Genomic DNA, 21,990 nt, shown 5'->3' on the forward strand with positions numbered 1-21,990 from the left:
ACTGCTTCCACCACCAATGACACACAGTCATGAACAGACAGGAAGAGGCACCATGGTCTGAGAGAAAGAACATGGCTTTGTAACCCACTGCTCGACCTTTACAACCCTGTGCTGGAGGGAGGCTGGATAGTTACTTAAAGTTTCCTGGTCTGTCACACAAAGCTAACACACCCTACATTACAGGGCACCCAAAAATATTAACTAGATACTTGATAAAAATGGCTAGCAAACAGAAGGCCCTTGAAAGAGGTCCCCTAACCCCCATGCTCTCCCCTACATCACTCAAAATGAGGCATCATTATTTGCGTTATTGAGAAGGGATGAGAGCGAGCAGTTTGCCTTAGGGGCTTATTAGACTGTTTTCCTTGTGATTCAAGGCTGATTTGATAATGGGTCTAAGTGAGGAACGTGACTACAGAAATACAATAATTATTCTGATACTATAGATGGCATTATGTTTCTTTCTTTCGCTACAGCTAAACAATGTGAAATCATAAGCAAATATACCACATCAGGAAAACGCATCTTATCCTCCTGAGCGTGTAACTTGCCTACTTAGCCAGTACACTTGGGTCTCAGCTCTGCATCACCCGCATTGCTATCTCTTGTATGAAAGAATGCTGGTGATTATTACGCCGAAGACGAGCAGCGGAAAAGACAAATGGGAGACGGTGCACAGGCAAAGGGTTTTGTTGTTACTGTTTTTTTTTTCCCCTTAGAATATAGCTGCAGTTTCCTTTTGCAGAAATGATACTGTGTCCTTTAGCAGTCACCAGGAAGACCGAGTTCAAAACCTCAGTGATACAAAGCAGACTCCCCTCCCAGCTTCCCAAATGAATCATCTTATTTTTGAAGTGACAGCTAAAAAGCCTCCTTAAAGGGTGTCTTCTATCTTGCCTGGCATTGCCCCCAAAATAGCTCCCCTTATAACAGTTTCTTGGGAAGACAGTCACCACATATTCCACACAGATCTGAGTGAAAGTTGATGTCTTGCAATTTGATATACAGGATATACAGGTTCAAAAAATGGAACTGCTCAGGAATTCAGACACGCTACCTATTGCGGGTTTATATTTCATAGTGACAGAAGAAGTTCAAATGACTTCTTTAGAAACTTTAAATTTGTTCTGGTACCAAATCCTGCTTTCCAGGGAATTAAAAATTTGATGAATTTCTTGACTTGATTAATACATCCAATCTTGCCACTGTGGCTCCTTCACAGAGAAAAATCTGTATTCAATTCACCGGCTCAGTAGTTGGAAATATCAGTGGCATAGAACACTTTGGTAAAGTTAGAAAATATAGCGTAGAAATCCTAACAGTTTTACACTTTCTATACCTGAAATGATTCTCTAATGCTGAACTGCAATGTTGCTTAAAGATGTAAGAAGAAAGTCATAAAGAGGAAAGACCAAAAAGAAATGAGACTTGTAAAATGCTAAGGATAATAAAAAGGACTGTTAAAGCTAAGCTGGGAACAACAAGACGCTGGAAGATCAGCTCTATCCACTGCTTAGGGAAGATGGTGCATTCATACTCCAGCATTCTTCTATCTTCTCTATTAACGGGTTAGAGACCAGAAATAGTGTTTTTTAATGCTCAATGTTAACTTTGGGATTTTACTTAAAATTAGTAATTGAATAAATAAAGATAAAGAAGATATAACATAACACTAGCAGACATAAAGAAAAAGTAAAGACTTATTTGAATGAAAATACAATAGGAGTGAAAAATAGGATGGCTGCCAGAAAAGCTAATGTGACTTAAACTACATTAATGAACAAGCCATCTCTAGAAAAGGGGAAGGAATGGGGCTCTCTCTATGTCACATGGGCCAGACTGTTTCTAGAATGTTCTGCTGTTGGTTCTGGAGACATAATAAAGAGGAGTGTGAACAATGCTGGGTGTACTCTGATAAGGGAAACATGATGGTAACAGTTTCTGGAAAGCATCACAAGAATCTATTAAAGAAACCAGAGGTACATTTGGTCTGGAATAAGGAAGACGAAGGAGAGGTGGCACTGGGAGGAACAGGTTAAGGGCCTTTCTGATTTGAACAGCTGGCACATAGAGCGGGCAATTAGCCCTAGAGTACAGAACTAATACATTTACATTTAAGGCAATGTTTTCAAAAATTAAAAAAAAAAAACTTTTATTGTTTACCTTGTGAAATAGATTCCTAGGACTGGAAAGTATTCTAATGACAGCTGTGGTTTGTGAAGGAATATATAGATGGCATTTCTGCACTGAACTGGGTCACTAAAGTATATACAACACTGCAAAATCCAGATGATTTTGTACTTTCAAGCTGGGAGTTAGGTCTGGCAGTATTAATACAGCTAATTAGAAAGTATGATTTAAGGTATGGTGCAAATGCTCTCCTGTTCTCCTTTCCTCAAAAAAAAAAAAATGCCCTCCATATAAAACAAATTATTCTACATTGTAAACTGACTATACTGCGATTAAAAAACAGAAATTATTCTATTAGATAGCTAGTCCATTAGGTCTTGCATACTTTTAACTATTCAAAGAGATCTTTATTAAAATGCAAATGTCCTTAGAGGAAGCAATAACATATGGGAATTAGTTACAGCTTGTTGACAGAAAGACAGGAATGAGACAGGCAGCAAGTGGAAGAAAGGTCCTAGAGGGCACACATCTGTAGAAGACAAAATCCTGGCAGTGAAAGAACCAACAACGTTTCTTCAAGGCTCTCCTGGAGCTCTAACAGACGCCTGAGGCCGCAATGGCTCAGACACTTCCACAAAGATATGGCCCAATTTTCCAATTTGTCAATGATCCTAAATTAAACTCATATTTTCTATTCCCCAAGCTGGCTACACCTCCTCGCTCTGCTATCCTTAGTAATAATATCACTTCCATCCTTATTGTTCAAAGTGAAACCTTCTATTTTCTTTCCTATACCCCATGTCCTAACGGTTGCTGAGTTCTCTCACTACAAGAAAGGGCTTCATATACCTGTCTATCCTATTGACATGACTTTAGTTCATGCCCTAATCTTCTTCTACATGTACTGAAATTTCTCATAATTAATATCTGTATCTCCAATCTCTCTTCTCATGAAAGCTCTCCTACACACTGGGTACATGAGAACCTTTCCTAATGCACATGTTCTTATCAAGTAGCTCCCCAGCACAAAAACCTTCCGTGACTCACCATGAAACTACAGAAAAGAGCCTAAAGTAATTAATATGACATTAAAATCTTCTATTATGTGATCTCAATCTATCTTTTCAGCTTTATCTCTGAGTACTTCTTTTTATGGTCATCATTCTCCAATTAATCCACTGTACTGTCCATTATCTAAGGATATTCTATGATTTCCAACAGCTGGAATGGCCTTCCTTAATTTCTTCTACTACAATTTTATACATTTCTCAAGGCCCAGGCTTAAAAGTCTTTTCTTAATCAATCAATTGATCCACAAATCCATCTCTCTCTCTCATCCAGGCTTTAAGGTCTTTTCCTTAGTCAATCAATCAATCTCTCTCTTGCATTTATTTACTTACTTTTACATAACCCCTGTTGCCCTGTGGAACCTTCCTGCCCCATCCCATTCACTGCTTCATGCGTCACGTCCTACTTTGGTTTTACACACCTCTTCTCCCCCACTTAGGGTCAAGGGAAGTGCTTAACAAACACTGCAGTAGATCCCAAGTGCTCTGTAAATGCATCTTGGTTTGATAATAATCAAAATGATATTCTGATTATATGACATTACCAGGTATGGAAGGATTTAGTCTAGGGGCATTACTTCAGCGGTCTAGAGCTGAGAAGGGTTTTGTGCGAGTGGCTACCTGTCTAGTACGTGCCTGGATTTCTTCATGGAGATGGTGAGGACATTTGCTTCCTGAACAATTCAGCTCTTCTGTAGTTCAGGTAACCCCATTACACTGACTCCCATGATTTGAGCATTCTCTGTGTTAACTGGGGCATGTTTGAGCTATTACTCACAGCTAAGACCTTCCCTCCTAAATGCTCTGATGTCCTGTGGGATGGCGATCTGGGAAGGTGGGGGAGAAGATGGAGAACCACCCCTCACCACCCTCAACGTCACCGAGCAGCACAGGGTGGTGGTAGATGCCACAGGCTACTTACCAGACAGCATGGCCCTTTCCTCCTTTATTGTCAGAGAATCGTTCTGTCATGGCTAACCATTTCATGAAGGGGCCACTTCCTGGAGACTTGGGGGTAATTTCTGATTAAGCTACTCATAATGATAGCATTCTCCTCCTGAGAAATTTCTCTGGGGAGGTATGACTGAATTCTGCTCCATGGAATACAAAAGGAAACTTGCCAAAGTGACTTCATTCGTGAAAAGAGACACAAATAGATTTGCCTTTTGTGACGTCTGCGGGTGACATTTGGAACCCTGGCTGTCTCGCGACCATCACAGGTGCCAGCCTTTGGACACTGCTGGCACCCTGAGAGTTGAAAGCAGAAAGGCAGAACGGACCAGGGAACTTGATGATATTGTCACAGTGCTGGGGTCACCCTACCTAAGGGCTTTCACTGTTGTGCAAAATGCATTTTCTTTATTACATGAGCCAGTGGAATAGGTGGATTGTAGCTGGAGACACCCCGACACGGAGGACTTCACGTTGGCATCAGACATCTTGCGCAGGTGGGAGACATTAATCACTGTGATGCCTTCTGGGGAAGAACACGTTATTTCTACTGCCTGCATAACAATCTGTGCTGGTTTGTTGCTAGGTCCTGAATCTTCTTCTGCTTTATCTATGGACTGGATAAGTCAGAATCTCTTTAAAATACATAGCACGTTTCATTTTGTAATAATTATCACACATACAATGATTAATGTTTGTCTTCTCCAGTAGTTTAAAAGCTCAATGAGGGCAGGGACTATCTGCCAGGAAAACTGCTATGTTTCCAGCACCTAGCACAGGGCTGGCTGTGTAGGTGCTCAATAAAAGGATGCTTAGTAAACATCTGTGAAAGGAATGAATGGATGATTAAATGAACATATAGAGAGTATCAAAACATTCTCCCTGTTATTTCCTTTGCTTATGCCTCCCATGCCCTGATTCCTTACCCATTCACGCCTACAAAAGTAAGCTACAGCCTTTATTTTAGGAGACAGGAAACAGAAAAGGGAAGGGAGCAATCTTTACAGCTACGGTCTGCTAGCTCACTCAGTGGAGAGGGGAACGGAGACAATTCTCAGAGGCAACTTATGAAATATTTTCATAGAGAAACTACAGTCATCTCCCGTACTACGTACTGGATCAAGATATTATTTAAGAAAACGTTTAAAATCATCCTCTTTAGAGCCAGAATGGAGACTAGGATTAATCTGGCATAACTGAACTGAGATTTATCTAAATTTAACTAAAGATTAATCAATCAACTACTTCAAGTCCCTCATTTTTCAGATGGAGAAACTGAGAGCTACTGTCCCCAAGATCAGCGTTACTCTTTCTCATGCTCTATGATGTAATGAAACACTGAATGCAGACAGTCATACTCATTGGCAGCAAAAAGGATATTTTCCTAGCAATGCCGTTCCGACTCGGTAATCAGTATAGCTCTTGCTTGGATGAAAGTTGAAAACAAAAAGAAGACCTGCTCTCTCAAAAACAATGATCTTATTGGTTTCATGCTTTTCACTCACATGAGCCTGTAAGAATGAACACACACAATACATGTAAATAATACCCAGATGCTGCTACAAGTAAATTCTTTACAAAAAAAAGTTATTTTTGTCTTTATTAACAGCCTTGTTAGTTATTAAGCCAAAATTGAAAATACCAGCATGTTATATTTTTTGAACAGGTTGCAATTTTGCCATATCAAACTCTAAGCCAACAACAGCCTCCATCCAAAAATTGCTTAAAGAGTATAAAAATCTCACTTGCCAATTTTAAACAAAGCACAGAGGATTTGGGTCGTGGCTTAGGTTCTAGGTGAAAACACAGTTCCTGTGCTATACATAAAGCATTTGTGTGCGTGAGGGGGTGTATATTCAATCTACTTATAAGTGAACTTCCTTTAAGACTTTTGTTTGAGTCCCTAGGTGAGTGAGGTAAAGTTCATAAAACTACTTTCCTATTGTAATTCTACCCAGATTTCTGAAGCCGTAATTTTCTTAAAAACTTTACATTATTGCACAACTTTGTCAGATTCAAAAGCAACCAAAAGTCCCCCATTATACTTTCTTTTTATCTAATAAAAGAGGAAATCTGGAAAGAAATTACATCTACAAACTCTCTTATTTTCTACGTCACATTTTACAGCAGGTAGTGAGAAGCCTTTGCTTTTTCAACCCCACCGTCTTCCAGTCCCTGCGTTGAGAGGACTTATTTTCATGCATATCAGCAGCACCACTCAGGGTAATTTAGAAATGTGAACTAAGACTCTAGAGTAAACAGCATGCCTTTTGGTATTCAACATTGTTCCTGTTGAAAAGGAGCATCATTTTGCTCTCTCTTCCTGAAATAGCACCGCTAATAAATGTGATTAGGGCATTTGTGTCATGTAGCCAATCTTACTGAATATATAAGTACCTTTGTTCAACCACTTAAAAAAAAAAATCAGAGACACCAAAGTAAAAACACATCAACAGTCATTTCAAACAGCACCAGTAAAAAGTAAATGGATTATAAGTAACACATACTATATGCTAATTTTTGCAAGGCGAAAAAAAAAATAACCTGTATAAAATTTGCACCTGTTAATTACATTTTCTAAAACTTATTGAAAACTGAGACTTTAATGCCAGAGGAGAGTCAGGCTCATGAAAAATACAAAATAGCATACAGGTCTAATGGCATCTATTGAAATGACAAGTCAGAGACCAGTAAAGGAAGGAAAAAAAGGAATAAAGAAATGTCTATGTTGTCAGAGTAGTTTCTTTACGACAGCATAATTGTTTGTATAAAGAAAAACAGTCAAAACAATTAAGATGTTTCCACAGCAATTTCAAAAATGGATTCCATGTGGAGCTTTTGTCATTTATTTTAACCAACTGGAATAAAAAATTACTAAATTTAAACAATAACAACACACTAACCGGGAAAGTAAGCAGGGAATTATGTTTAAGATTTTCATTATCCACTGGGGAGACCTCAGTGGCATGTTTTGACAACTTGAAGTATGTCACAGGGCATGACACACTGCATAACACAGTGCTGCTTAGAAGATCTGCATGTGGATTTACATCGATTGCCATTCTAAGCATGTGCAACACTGGTGACTAAAACATAACATTTAGAGCAAAGAGCTTACCTGTGGCGCTGAAAGCCAACCGCATCTTTCTTCCAATTTATTCATATCCCTGTCAAAGTTATTTAGGAACTTATAGCGAAGAAGGTCATCATCAGCTAAATGGAACTGCCTTCTTGCATAATGATAACTCTCATTATTTCCTTTTCTTGGGAAGTCTAACCATTCAGGATGCCCAAATTCATTACCTGTATCAGAAAACAGATATAAACATCACCTGGTATAGTATTAAGGTAACTTATTAAGGTAACTCAGTTAATTGTATATTTTAAAGTTCTTGAAATTAGCTTACATTATAATTTACTATAGATGTGTCCTGTAAATGCCGTACAACCCTGGTTCAGAAGCAGCATAGTCTAGCATGCAGCATCCCAGGGCCCCGTTTTAGCCTGGCCACCTGCTCCTTGTTCCACATCTCATCTTCCTCATGCACAAACTGAGGACAGTAGCTCTGTCATAGTTATTGCAGCCCTAAAATAACCTCTGAAATCTGAGTAATTTTAGAAATCTTTATTTCCATAATCTCTGAAATCTGCACAATGCTTTACAGTTTCCAAAGGTTTTGCATGTACGTTATTTTTTGATCCACAAAGGAACTCTCTATTATATCCATTTCACAGAAGAAAAATCCAAAACTCTGGGTAGTCAAGAAATTTGCCCAACCTCACACAGGTAATAAGTAAGAAAGCCACCATTAAAATTTAGTCCTTCTGATTAAAATTCAAAGTTCTTTCTGCCTCATCACATGAGGCAAGTACGCTTTAAACTTCAGTGTGTCTGGGAGTGTGCATACTTGTGTGTGTGTGTGTGTGTGTGTGCGCGTGTACAGATGGGACACTTGGTTGGTAACTTATTGAAATATCATTTCTCATTATAATGATGAGAACCAGAAACCCAATCTACTTTAAAAATGATAATAACACATAGGTAGTACCTATTACCCATTCTGAAAATAAAATGTAGATATTAGTTGTTTGCTAGATTGGCTCCCATTGTCTTCCCCAAGTTAGACTTCTACTTAATGGCTTCTTTTTTCCCCCTAAGATTAAACACTACATTCTAAAATTTATGTACATTTACCACTTTAATGCTACACTTTTCTAAGCCACAAGTTTCTCCTTTGAGTTAGAAAGTACATAGCCAATATGAGTGTGTCCTACTTTAAAGGAACTAGTTGCTAGGTGAAATAAGTCAGAAAAAGACAAATACCATACAACCCACTTATGTGTGGAATCTAAAGAATAATGATAATTAAAAAAAACAACCAACCAACTAATGAAAACCCAAGCTCATGGATACAGAGAAGAGATTGGTGGTTGCCTGAGGTAGGGGTGGGGGTGGGGGGAAATGGGTGAAGGGGGTCAAAAGATACAAATTTCCAGTTATAAAGTAAATAAGTAATGGAAATATAATGTATAACACAGTGACTATAGTTAATGATACTTTATTGTATATTTGAAGGTAGCCAGGAGAGAGGATCTTGAAAGTTCTCATCACAAGAAAAAAACATTTTTGTATGACTGAAAAATTGTACTGTACACCAGAAGTTGACTCAACATTGTAAACTGACTATAACTCAATAAAAAAAAGGAGTAGTCTAGGATTTCCAACTTTAAGAAAAAGGATAATAAAAGTTAAAGAAAGCCAAAAAAAAAAAAAAAAAACCAACCAAGAAAAAACATTTTTGTAACTATGTATGGATGTGAAATGGAGTTATTGTGATGATTATTTTGCAGTCTATACAGATATTGAATCATTGTGTTAAGCATCTTAAATTAATATCATGTTATGTCAATCATACTTCAATTAAAAAAGGCAAAAAAGAAGCTCATGGGGGAGGGTATAGCTCAAGTGGTAGAGCACATGCTTAGTATGCACAAGGTCCTGGGTTCAATTCCCAGTACATCCTCTAAAAATAAATAAACCTAATTACCCCCCCCCAAAAGATAATTAAGCAACACAATAATAAATAAAATATTAAAAAAGAAGCTCATATATTAATATTCTAATAAATAAAAACTAATAAGCTAGGATGTAATTCAAAATGATTTACTGTCGAGCTGCTTTAAATGGTAAACTCTGCTAAGAAATACTGCAATTTACATTTAACTTTTCAGGACCATAGTCATCAAAATAAAAATAACACCCAAACAAATATGTCTATAGCAGCTTCATGAAAATTAAAGTGCCTGCAAAAATTTTTCTTAATTCTAGTATTTCAGTCTAAATAACATTTTTTTTATGATGTTGCCTGCTATGTGACAGGAAAGGGAACAAGATTTCTCACTTTGTAGACCTTTATTTATTTTATGGTGCCCTAAAGTGATATAGGAACTTCTCTCTGCTGCACCATGGGGTCCCACCTAGGTCTGCAGCCTGGTTCACATCAGCCCATGGTCAGCTCATGACATAGCTCGTTCCATCATTCACCCAACCAGCAAAATGACATCCCTCCAGAATTGTAGTCAGAGTACGTTCTTTACTGATAATGAATGTACTGCCCATCTGGGGAAAATTATACGTCCAAGGACCAGCGGGATTTCAACTAGCGGGGAATTTTGGAGAGACTAGAAATGTCACAAGGCAGCAAAAGTATAATAGCCCACAAACAGGACCCAGGCTTCCTACAAGCAAAACACTTCCATGTCTGTCTGACCACAGATCCCCAAGCACGCTCCGGGATTAATAAGCAGTTCCTTTATCCTTTTTGGGTGGAGACTGTTACATCAGTGCCATCACGATGATCAGAGTAGAGGCAGCAAAAAACGCTTAACGTCGACTTACTACGTGCCAGCCACTATTCGAAGCACTGCATGTGAATTAATTCTTTCCATTCGTAACAGCCCTGAAGGAGGTACTATTACTGTCCCGATCTTATAGGTAAGGAAGCTGAGGCACAGAGAGTTCTCAAGTAGTGGGGCCTCTGAACCCAGACAGTCTGATTTCAGTGCCCTGACTCTTGATCACCACTCTACCGTATTGTTCAGAAGCAGACACCATGGAAATACAGTGCAAAGAATGACCACACTCTCATAGGAGGACAGAGATTCCGAGATAGCAGAATGATGTGCAAATGCCCTGGAGTGAGGAGAGACACGGTGAGGAGTTTGGTTTGGCCATAAAATAGGGCTTCTGGTGAGAAGAGGTGGGGCAGGCAGGATGAAGTCAGACTAGGATAGGCCTCATAAGCTTCAGATCTTGAGCTATTTTTAAGTACTGGGGTGCAAAGCTCATTTTTTAAAAATTAATATATCTCTGGCAGAAGATGAAAAAGATATTGGATACTGGAAATAGTTGAATGGTAGGAAAGCTGACATGGAATTCAAAGCATAAGATAAGAGATGACCAGATGCAGGGGGAATGGAGAAAATGATCGATTCAAACAGCATTTCTGAGGTGGAGATAACAGGATTTGATGACCGCCTGCTGCATGGAGGTAGTGAAGGGAAGGGAAGCCTGGAAGCAGTTTTGAGGTTTCGAGCTCAGGAGACTGAATGGTGATGCCATGAAGTGTGCTGGGGAAAATGGGGGCAGAGGAAGATAGAGTTCATTTGGAGGCACGCTAAGTTTAAGACTTGAAGAATATGAAGGCATCTGCAAACTTAAAGGAACATTGATAAAAATACAGTAGTGAAATTCAGGAGAGAAACAGGGGTGAAGAGCAAGACTCATTTGTTAAGGCCTCAATAAGCAACGGTAGTTACTGGCCACGGGAGGAAAAAGGACCCCTGGCAGTGTCCCAGGAACTGCAGGCAGAAAGAAGATTGATTAGACAAGACAGAGCATCACTGGGTAGCAAGTAAGAGGGACATGAGAAGAAAACACAGAAGGCTAAGAAGAGCTTTAAGGAGAGTGGTCAGTGCAAAATGCTACCCTTTAGGTATAGGAACAAGAGAGTGTAGAGCTGTGCTTTTTCAATCTATAACATGCTCCAGAGGGAGCACATAGATTCCAAGAAGGCTTATTAAAAATGTTCATCCTCTAAGGATTCTGACTCATTACCTTTGGGGTGAGTCCAGATGGAAATCTACATTTTCACCAGCCTCCCTGTAGTATTTTGAAAGTCAGTGGGCTGAAGACCACACCTTAAAGACTAACAGCATGGAGATTTGAAAGTTCTTTACATCTGAGTCAAGAGTGTGATGCCTATGAACACAGGTTTCCAAGTCAGCAAGACTTGGGCTTCCATCCCAGTGGGGACATTTATGAGTGATGTGAATTTAGGCAACTGAGTCTCTCCAGGGCTCAGTTTCCTCATCTGTAAAATAGGATAAGCTTCGTAAAAGCTCTTTTAAGATTCAAACGAGGTAAGTAAGGCACTTGGCACAGGGTCTGGCAGCTAAAGCTTTCAACGTACGGCAGTTTTCACGTCATACACTCTTTAATGGTGATGCTCAGGAAAGAATGATGTAAAGGGCAAGAGGGGAGAGTTATTAAGCTAGCATTTCTAGCTCCCATCTTTCTGAGGAGGGAAATGATCAGCTCGACTCTGCAGCAGGTATACCAGCAACCACGATGAACGCAAGACAGCTACTTGGCCCCTGTTCTCTAGGTTTCATGGTACTCCATTCCTTTCCTTACTCCACTGATGCATTTTCACATAATTAATAATACAATAATACTCCATATTCACATAATTAATAATACAAGCACATTTCCCTAAGCCAAGTATTAACATTCTTTGAATTATCTATTATTTTAGATCTTAAAAGGCAGAATTAAATGTGAAAGTAATTTTGCTACAAGGCATCCAAACTGATAGGATAAATCAGGTTGCTATGTTGGGAACCCCCTCACCACACTCTTCCTTCATTATTCCTACTACATGTTCATCCTGCAACCTCTGAACTAGCTCTCAGGGGTTACTTACAGTTATACACACACATGCTATACACTATTTACTATATATACTCATGTATATGTTATATGTTGTATATATTCTGCTATAAATCATACATATTTTTATAACACACATATAGTACACAGTTGATTATATTCCACCCACAATTAACACTTTGGACAACCTTCTAAAACTGTAATTCTGTTCTGGCTGAAATACTACCGGCACTTGAAGACTTCCTCATCGTCTTAATTTCTTTCCAGCCTTCTTGAACACGTGACGCAGGTCACAGTTTCTGTTGCTTGCCATCTTTTCTAACTGCCTCAGGTAGACTGATGAGGTGAAAACATAAATCCTTCTTCAGTGTATAGCTGAGCTTCTCTCTTAGTACCCCTCCTCGGAAGCCTAGTTTTGGTCAGTACAGAATTGAATGGTGAATTTGACCAAAACTACAGGAAACAGAATTAACCCATCTCATAATCTGATTAAAAGTTAAGTACTTGTTCCCCGGAAACACACACACAGAGGAAGCCTCAAGGATTCATGGATTCCATTCAAAAACTGATCCAATGTGAAATTACATTATTGTCACTTATTTCTAACTTTCTAGCATGAAAATTCACATCCTTACAACCTATAGCATAAATAAGGACTGAAGAGTAGCAAAATTACAAGTAAATGAGGTAACACCCTGCAAACTATGTGTAAGTGCAAGACACAATATGTGGCTCAATAAATACTGGCCACTACTGTTACAGTATTATATTTTCTTTTACTGTTATTTCTATTGTATAAGTAAAGTACTGACAGACACGTTATTTTTAAAAATCACAATTAGATGTACAGAAACAATATCTGAAATCTTACCGGATAGCCACTTGTTATGACCTGAGTGTTCGTGACCCCCAAAATTCGTACGTTGAAATCCTAATCCTCACTGTGATGGTATTAGGAGGTGAGGGCTGTGGAAGGTGTTTAGGTCATGAGGGTAGAGCCTGTAGTAATGGGACTAACGTTCTTATAAAAAAGGCTCCACCGAGCTCCCTTTCTCCTTCCACCACAAGAGGCTACAACTAGAAGTCTATGACTCAGTTGAGTGAGTATGACCACCACTCAACCTTGCTGGTACTCTGATCTCAGACTCCCAGCCTCCAGAAATTGACGGAAATAAATTTCTATTGTTTATAAGCTACCTGGTCTTTGGCATTTCATCACAGCAGCCCAAGCAAAATAAGACACCCTTGTTTCCCTTTAGGTAAATATTTTATTTATTTTCACTTGTAGATACAGCAATAGCTACATATCTGTATCTCTGTCTCTAGTCATATCTGTATTTCTATATACATATCCATCCAACCATCTATCTAGCCATCATGTTACCTACCCAACTCTCTACCTACTTACCTAAATTTGTTTTTGAAAAAAGGTAGATTTATATTCTATGCTATTTTGAATTTTAATATGAGCATTTTCTATGTTAATAAGTGTATAGCACCAGGATGGTATTCCATTGTGTGCACAGAAAGCAATTTTATTTAACTATTTTCCTCATAGTAGTCATTTTGGCTTTTTATAATATTTTAGTGTTATAAAAATGAGCAGCCTTATAAATGCATCTCTGTATATCATCTGATATTTCCCTAACATAAACTGAATAAGTAAAATAGCTGTTCAAAGGTAAACAGCCACCAAGATTCTAAGAGAAAACCTTTCCCAAGTTTTGAACATTCTATTTATTTGAAGACACAAGCATAAGATGGCAAGTTGTTGCCTGAAAATCATGTTTAACACACACACAAATTATATTCCTTAATGTATATGTTTAAGTTTCTACTTTAAAAGTATTTTTTATTATTTAAATTAAAGATTTCACTTTAGTGCCTTCCAACATACACTGACCTTAAATATTCATTTATCTTTTCAATAACATCTAAAAATTATTAACTACTATGAAGAAAACTTATTCCATGGAAAAAAAACAGGGGAAAGATGCAAGTGGGAAGAATGTTTGGTATCATAACCCAATTTGGGATTTTGCATGTCACTAAAGAACAATTCCAATAAGCATACTCACAATATGGGGCATGAAATTAAACTTCTGAGTTAGAAAAAACTATTTAAAAATATGATATAAAGATCCTATACTATTAGAGAATAATTTATTAATCTCTATTAGAGACTAATTTAGAGTTTCTGAAAATCTCCTGTAGAGGCTTCTGTTTATACTGAAAGATATAGAAAGCTGCATACAACAAAGAAACAGAAAAATTATACTAGTGATTGCAGACAGAACATTCTACAGAGTGGCTTTTGAATGTTACCTCTGCTGTAAACGATTTGACAAGGGGCAAATTAAGTTTAATGTAGACCAACACAACATTAAATTTCATATTTGGTTCAAAACTATAAACACAAGCATAAAATAAATGGAAGCAAATCACAGAAAGACTTCCAAAGTGACCTTGGAATAACAGCGAACCATTCTGAGACTGAACAGAGAAAACTGGAAAATGCCTGTTAGAATCTTCCACCAGCTCACAGCTCACAAACCTAATGAAGAAAAATACTATCATTAAAAGAAGTTAAGAATGTTCGTCTCAGCCGTGCTCTATGAATGACTTAGGAAATGTGGCAGCACTTCAGACAGCACAGTGAAGTATGGCCACCAAATAAGCTTATAAGTAAGGGCTGCTGTATAAAGATGGATAAGAAATCTAAATTTATTCAGGTAATGGCAAAGGAGGTAATTGATCTGTTTTAGTACAGATAACTTGATGGAACAAGAAACACATGATCTGAATCAGCATTTTAATTTCACTAAATTAAAAAATACGTGTGTACGTATATTTCTCAATTATATATAAATATATGTTATGTTTACATGCATACATAATATATGTATATATTCCCCAATGAAAGCAACAGGCATTTATAACCTGGGTTTCCTGCACTCGTACTGATTCCTGACACGTTATGCAAAATACGTATGTATGTTCATGTGTGCATTTTTCTGAGGGGAGAAAGGTTTTCTTCAGACTCTCCAGGCTTCTGAGTCTTAAAAAGGGTAAGAACTACTCACTGTATTAAAATGTTAGGACCCAGAAGAATGGAACACAAGTAAGGATTTTTAAGCTATATAAAAAAGAGGGGGAAAAAAAAGTAGAAGCCTAAATTGAAGAACGCATTTTAAAAATCTTTGGCTGGTTTATTCAATAGATAAGAGGCTTAGAAAAGTCACATTTAAACTAATTCTAGCGCAGAGAGGCAATGAGTGTGACTTCTAAGAACAAAACTTCCAAGTCCAAAGTATGCATTACAAGGAACCTGGCACTAACCATCAAAGCCTGATCTTTCTGCTTATTAAATTATGATTATGATCACTAATGTAATACATACGATGTTATCCATTCCAAAATGAAGGGAGGATGGTACTTTTTTGAGCTGTCACTAGAGACGTTTTGTAAGAAAATTCACAGTTCATGCCATGATTCATTGCATTCAATATAGTAACAGAAGTGGGTGCTTCCAGAAATGAGAAGGCTGAAAGCTTTGGCTAAACAGCTTTAAAGCAAAAACAGGGAAGCAAGTGACTAACATTGCTACAGTTAATTAAAGATTCTAGAAAATTCTACTAAGTTCCTTCTCTTCCTTTCCACTTCCTCTGTAAACAGCACCATTCACGTCTGGTTAATTGTGAAAAACCTCTAAGCGCAAAATTCCTATTGGGATTTCTTTTCCTGTAATTAATTTTTTGCTGTTTGATGTAAAGGTCCAAACTATAAATTGACAAGAAGCCAGCTGGTACAGTGATGAAATTCGAGACAATACAACTAATGAAAAAAGCCCCAGCTCTGTTAGCTGAACATTTTGATTAGCCGGTTTCTGTGTTTTGCTTCTCTAAACTGTAATGCATACTAATTTTACCTAGGAATTAATTAGCGTCTATCACAGCCTCCATGCTGTGGATGTTATATAACTCTGTGTTGATACCGAGCTATGTATATATGAGAATAAGGGACAGTTTTAATGAGAATAAAAAAAAAAAAAACAAAAAAAAACTTTAGCTCCTACTCCTCTTAACTGTACTGAAAACTAACTCTTAAAAGGAAGTATCTATTTTAAAATCAAATGCTTTGGTCTTTCTCCAGACCATCAGTGGGTACCCAAGTCACCAAAGGGTGGGTACAGCATGAAATATTCTTCTAAACCAGGAGCTGTGATTTCCCTTTTTTGAAAAGGAAATCTGCTCTCCACTCCTCCGCCCTGCCTTTGACAGTGATCACGACGGCTCTGGGCAGGGGCTACACCTAATGTTTTTTCTTCATTCTCCACAGCATGTTCCTGTGCGTGTTCCCTGCAACAGGGACTCCTGAAATATTTGGTAAGGTTGGATGTATCTCTCTGCAATTGGTAACGGTCTACACCATCGCTATTGAGGCACAGAGGCAAACTGTAACAATGTGACCCAGAAGAGGATACTAAGGGTGGCATGCCAGCTGCGGCAAGACGAACAGAAGTCAGCAGTGCGCCTGGGATTTAGCGTTCAAGTTTATCAGAGCCTCCATGCTGTGGATTTTGGGTAATTCTTCGTTGATATCAAGTGTATCTATTTATGGACTTAAAATACACATATAAATGTATATAAATACACATGTGTATGTATATATAGTACAGTCTTAATGAAAATATTAAAAAAAAAAAAAACAGCCAAACAAACTTTAATGCCCATTCCTCTTAACTGTACTGGACTATTTTCAAATCAAACCCTATGGTCTCTGGGTCTCTGGGTTCTCCATGGAGCCTCCCTCCTGCACACCCTTCATTTATAAGGTGCAAGTTAGCGATTATATTCTGAACCCCATGACTCCCTAGATTGGTCATTCGCTTAACTAGAACACAAGATTACAATTTTAAAACTACTGAAGTGGATCCTGTGTATCGGATAACAGACTCAGTGTACATCAGTGTGGCCCCTGTCCTCACAGAGTTTACAATCTAATAAGGGAGAAAGACAGAACTAAACAACTATAAAAATGCATGTTTCCTTAAAGAGGTGGAGAAGGCTCCAAAAAGGCTTAGGGGATCGGTAAGTGTTAAAACCACAAAACATCATAGGGGAGGAAATGAGAAAACAGTAGCAAATCTTTCCAAAGAACAGATGTAAAGGCCCTGAGACGACAGCACAGCAAGTTGGAGAGGACAGGCCTGAAATTACGTCAATATACATGGAAGGTGGGGGGGTCAGTCTTAGGCACTCAGTCTTGGAATTCCAGACTTTCCCTCGGTATTAAAAAAAAAAAACAACATCTTTTCCTACTAGGCATGGATATGGCTTTTAGAAACACAGGGTAGCTGATGCCACGGGAGTGGATGAAATTGACTGGGAAGAACATTCAGGTAACAGTGGCAGACAAGAGAGCGTGACAAAGCCCAAGGGACATCCACATGTGTGGCTAGGGTGGAGAAGAGGAGCCTGGAAAAGTTCGCAGAGGGAGGGCCAGGGAGAGAAGAAAACCATGGCGGGTGGGAGACGGGGAGACTGACCCCTGAGGAGTGCTTCCAAGGGGAAACAGTACTCACCAGGAATAAGTGCGAGCAGGCTGAAGGAACATCTGAAGGCCTGTAATAGACTGAGTAACAAGAGAGGACACTGATGAATGGAAAGAGAGCGATGGCAGTGAAGTCTGAGGCTAAAACCGAAGAACTGAAAACTGTACCATGAGAAATAAGTGCTTTATTTTTTGTTTGTTTATTCTAGGATATTCTGATGGGTAGTATTTAACTAAACACCTGGGAGACAATGGTTAATCTTAGCTGTATGTAAGCTTTGTATTTGCAAATTTTAAATTCTGAGGTGTTTTATGGTGTATGTGTCTGTGCGTGTGTATATATGTATTTCCTATCTTAAGACACTAAAAAAAAGGGACTAGTATGCTATTAGGTTTCATTAAAATTCCTATAACAAATTTACAAGCTAATATTTTGAACCAAAGACATGATCAATTTTAGTCTTTCATCCCCTATATTTCCTCCACATAATAACACCATCGTGACTCATGTCCATGGCCCTGTGACAGCTTACAGAGGCCAGGAACGGTGCTTCTGCTAGGGCTGGGGTAGCCAGGTGGGTCAATGCCCTCATTCTGCCTTGCCCTCCCCAATCTTCCCCTTGATAAATGATGCATAAAAAGTCTTGAGGCATTAACCAAATGAGCTCTGGGCATTTCAGAAAACAATTTTCAACTTGAACTTTGCTTGGAACATGGCCAAACCCATCAATCCCTTCACTTATCTACATGATTAGAATGGCTTTGGGTGGTAAGTTCCCATCAATAAGGCACAGGATAGTGGATGAAGTAAACGCTGAGGTCAAGTGTTTTGATAAGAAGGTTGTCAAAATAAAACAAGCAGACAAACAAAAAAACATTATTAACTATCAATGTCCATAAGTACAAAATCAGTATAACTTATATTAGCTGCATACAGGTGCGGTAGAATAAAGGCAGACACATTTATAAATCAGTCATTTGAAATACTAAAGAATGAGCATTATTATATTGAAAGGTAATTATATATTTCTTGATGCTTTTATTTAAATCAAGAAAATGGAAAAACACGTTAAGTAAATGAAATATAAAGTAATCCTAAATCTGTATTAAATTAATAAAAGCAATAGTTAACTACTCAAGAGCCCTCTACATACACAGACTCTGTGCTAGAATTTCACCAGTTATTTCAAATAATAGTCACAAAGTCCTCTCAGTATGGGAGGGGGCTGTTAGTCCTATTTTCAGATAATAGATCAGGAAAGTAATGTGACTTTCTAAGGTGATGCAGGTATAAAGTATCAAGGTTAGCATTCAAACTGAGATCATCTGTATTCTCTCCATTGTACCTGGCATTGGGTACTTGATTTGAATGACATTAGCTGGAAACCTATTATGCATGTACAGGCAGTAGGGAAGATAATGAAAGCTCCATAAAATGATGTGTAAGAGTGTATTTCCAATTCCACTCTCAAGGGTACAAATAAAGTGTACTTATTACCGACCTGCGCTCCCTGTGTGCACCGCATGTTCTGCTACTACTCCTCCAAGTTATGGCTTTTTGGTGTCCCCGAGGCCTTTTTGAACTCCTGCGGGAAGTGCTTGTGCTTCCACTAGTACTTAATACAATTTTTTTCCCCTTATGAAAACAATTATTTAAATAGTGTAATTTTTTTGGCATCTGTTGTTTTGTTTTTGCCAGTCTCTTTATTAGACTGAGGGTAGGTATCCTATATTTTCACCTATTATTCCTACTGCCTCATCAACTAGCAGGCACAGAGTACAGTCAAGGACGTATTAAACCTGTGTGGAAAGAAAAAAATGAAGGAAATCACATCTACTTCCCTTAGTAGGTTACATATTGCTTATAGAAAGTTCTATCTTACTTTTTTTTGATAACCCAGTTCACAGCACAGGGACTCAGATAAAGAATCACCTAACAATTTTTTTTTTTTTAACCGATTGCAAAATTGGTCTTTATAAGGGTCATAAGAAAAAGGCAAAAGTGCTTTGGGGTGGAAAGGCGATGGATACAGAGGAGCATACCCACACCATCAAGGATGGGGAGATGTTTATTTACCAGAAGGGAACAGACAGATCACCTCAGTTCTCTATTCCTCAGAGGCCTCCTCAGGGGTTTCCCTCTGAATGCCATGCCAGTGGGAAGTAGAATTTCAAATGGTTCATATTGTTATACAGACTTTGACCTACATTCCATTTTTGTGGCACAGTTTTGTTTTAAAATAAGTAAGTGTATGATCAAGCCAAGGATAAAACAATGAACGAAACAAATGAGGCCGAATTGAAAATGTGCTATTTTTATGCAAATATAATTTGTTAAGAACTAGATATGATTTTCTTAAGGAAATTGATAGCAACAGTAATGGACTTTTGCTTTTTTTCTGAAGCTTTCTGATGCTGCACGATGCAGAGGACTTCAAACATTCTTTGGAGGGCATGGAGTGGGGGATAAATCTCACTAAGGAAGAAATGGGAGGAAAAAGACTTCTTTAAGAAAATCCTGACTGAATTCAGATATTTTTGCAAGTAGTTACAAATGTCTTAGAAAATGATTTGCTAGTGGGCAGCCTTGTAAAAAGTGTGAAAGGTTTGTGTGTGACTAGGGAACCCACTGAAAGACTCCGCACCTTTTTAGGTGGTAGAAAACAAGAAAGGAAAACAGGAATACAAAACCCAAAACTATATGGGCTGATTATAAAATTGATTATACACATGGTTTGGTGGCTATTCTAACTTTAGGTTTAGACTCAAACATTTAGTAGTGGAGTCAGACTGTGCTGTTTTTCCCTAAAAAAGTTGCCTGATTTAGGATATGTTACCAATAAGTCCTTGTGCTCACATCAAAAATACATAGTAATAGAGATGAATGAACTTCCCTAATGAATTATTAAGAGCTGAGCAGACACATTTAGAAGGGAACAACAGAACCACAGGAAGTCAGATTGGAAAGAAAATGTTCATTTAAATCCTCTATACTCTGTAACTGACATCCGTTGAACTCAATCCTGGATTCATTCCCAGGCTGGATGAGTATTTCTGTAAAAGAATCTAAGGCTCTTTCAAGGCACAGCTTGGATACAGCTTTTCTGAGTTTCAATCTCCCACAGCCTTTCTTCTGTAGCCAGCAACTCTAACTCCCTAGTAGAGAGACTTAACTACTTGCTTATAACTTAATCAAAGAACCAGTATCAATTTGCCTTTGGACGATGCTTCCATCCCTCCAAGTTCCTGCCAACAGATAGTTATCCTCCTCTGCATCCCTGCTGTCAGCTCTTGCCTCTTCTCAGGCCACTGGTGCCAAAGAAATGAGGAAAAAAGTTCCTGAGCAGCACGGTGACTTGTGGGAAAGACTGTGAACTTCTTCCCCCAGTAAGAAGAAAGGGTCTCAGTATTTGTACTTGCTTGCTTCAGGCGTTGCCCTTTGCTCTGGGTAAAACTGAGTTTGAATTTTAAAAATGTGACAGTGAGGTTATGAATTAGCCTATCAGCTGGCTTTGAAGGCCATTAAAAGGGAGGATTCAAAATCACATAAACAGTCTCTATGTCTTTAAAATAATGGCATTGGAAGTAGGACACATGGGTCTCCCAGAGAGGTTTGATGCAACCTAAACCACCACCCTCCTTCATTCAGGTAAACTATAAAATCTTCCATACGCTTAAGCCATTCTCTGCACTTCCATAAAAACTAAAATTCTAATAAGATTAAACAGTTTGGTAAAGACAAGAACACAGAAATGAAGCAATGCAACTAGTAATTTAATCAGCCATGTGTTTGACTTTTGTCATATCCATTCATTTCATTAGTTACACTAATCCATCTGTCAATGCTCATCACTATTACTTGTCCCTGGACGAGTAGAGTTTCTCTGCTCTCCCTTGGAGCTTCCTCTCTCAATATACAGACCTTGCTGCAGTCAAACCAGATGACCCACAGCAATATGATCACAGTTAGGGGTCTTGCCTCTCCATCTTCTCTCCACTTAGTCCCTGGTCTGTAATGCCTGTTTTTGCCTCCAGAAATCCTGTCCATTCTTCAACAACCAGCTTAAACATTATCTTCTATGTCAGAGACACATTTCTCCTTAAGTCTAAGAAACTTTTCTTTTTTTTTTTTTTTTTTCAGCTAGATAAACTGTTTTCAAGAAAAGACATTTCCTGACTTTGCTTTATGGCTATGTGTCTAAGTTTTGTCCAATGACATACAAGCAGAATTATTACGTGAAGATTCTTTCTAAAGAGCGGACTTCAATGGTGATTGTTCACTTTTTGTTCTTCTTCCTTCTTCCTTAGAGAGTGTGTTTGGGAACTTTGATCTGGACT

General features: G+C 38.3%; 1 protein-coding gene across 2 annotated transcripts in view; it reads right to left on the reverse strand.

Moving 5' to 3' along the window:
* GBE1 (1,4-alpha-glucan branching enzyme 1) overlaps positions 1 to 21,990 on the reverse strand; it is a 243,324-nt gene that overhangs the window by 21,946 nt on the left and 199,388 nt on the right. For both annotated transcript variants that reach the window (XM_032477376.1, XM_032477382.1), the window contains 2 exons: positions 7,267 to 7,451; positions 5,529 to 5,659 (listed from right to left, as the gene is read on the reverse strand). In XM_032477376.1, coding sequence (XP_032333267.1) covers positions 5,529 to 5,659; positions 7,267 to 7,451 — 316 coding nt within the window. The remainder of the gene's footprint in view (positions 1 to 5,528; positions 5,660 to 7,266; positions 7,452 to 21,990) is intronic.

Source organism: Camelus ferus, chromosome 1 (assembly GCF_009834535.1).
Source record: "Camelus ferus isolate YT-003-E chromosome 1, BCGSAC_Cfer_1.0, whole genome shotgun sequence".
Classification (NCBI taxonomy): Eukaryota; Metazoa; Chordata; class Mammalia; order Artiodactyla; family Camelidae; genus Camelus; species Camelus ferus.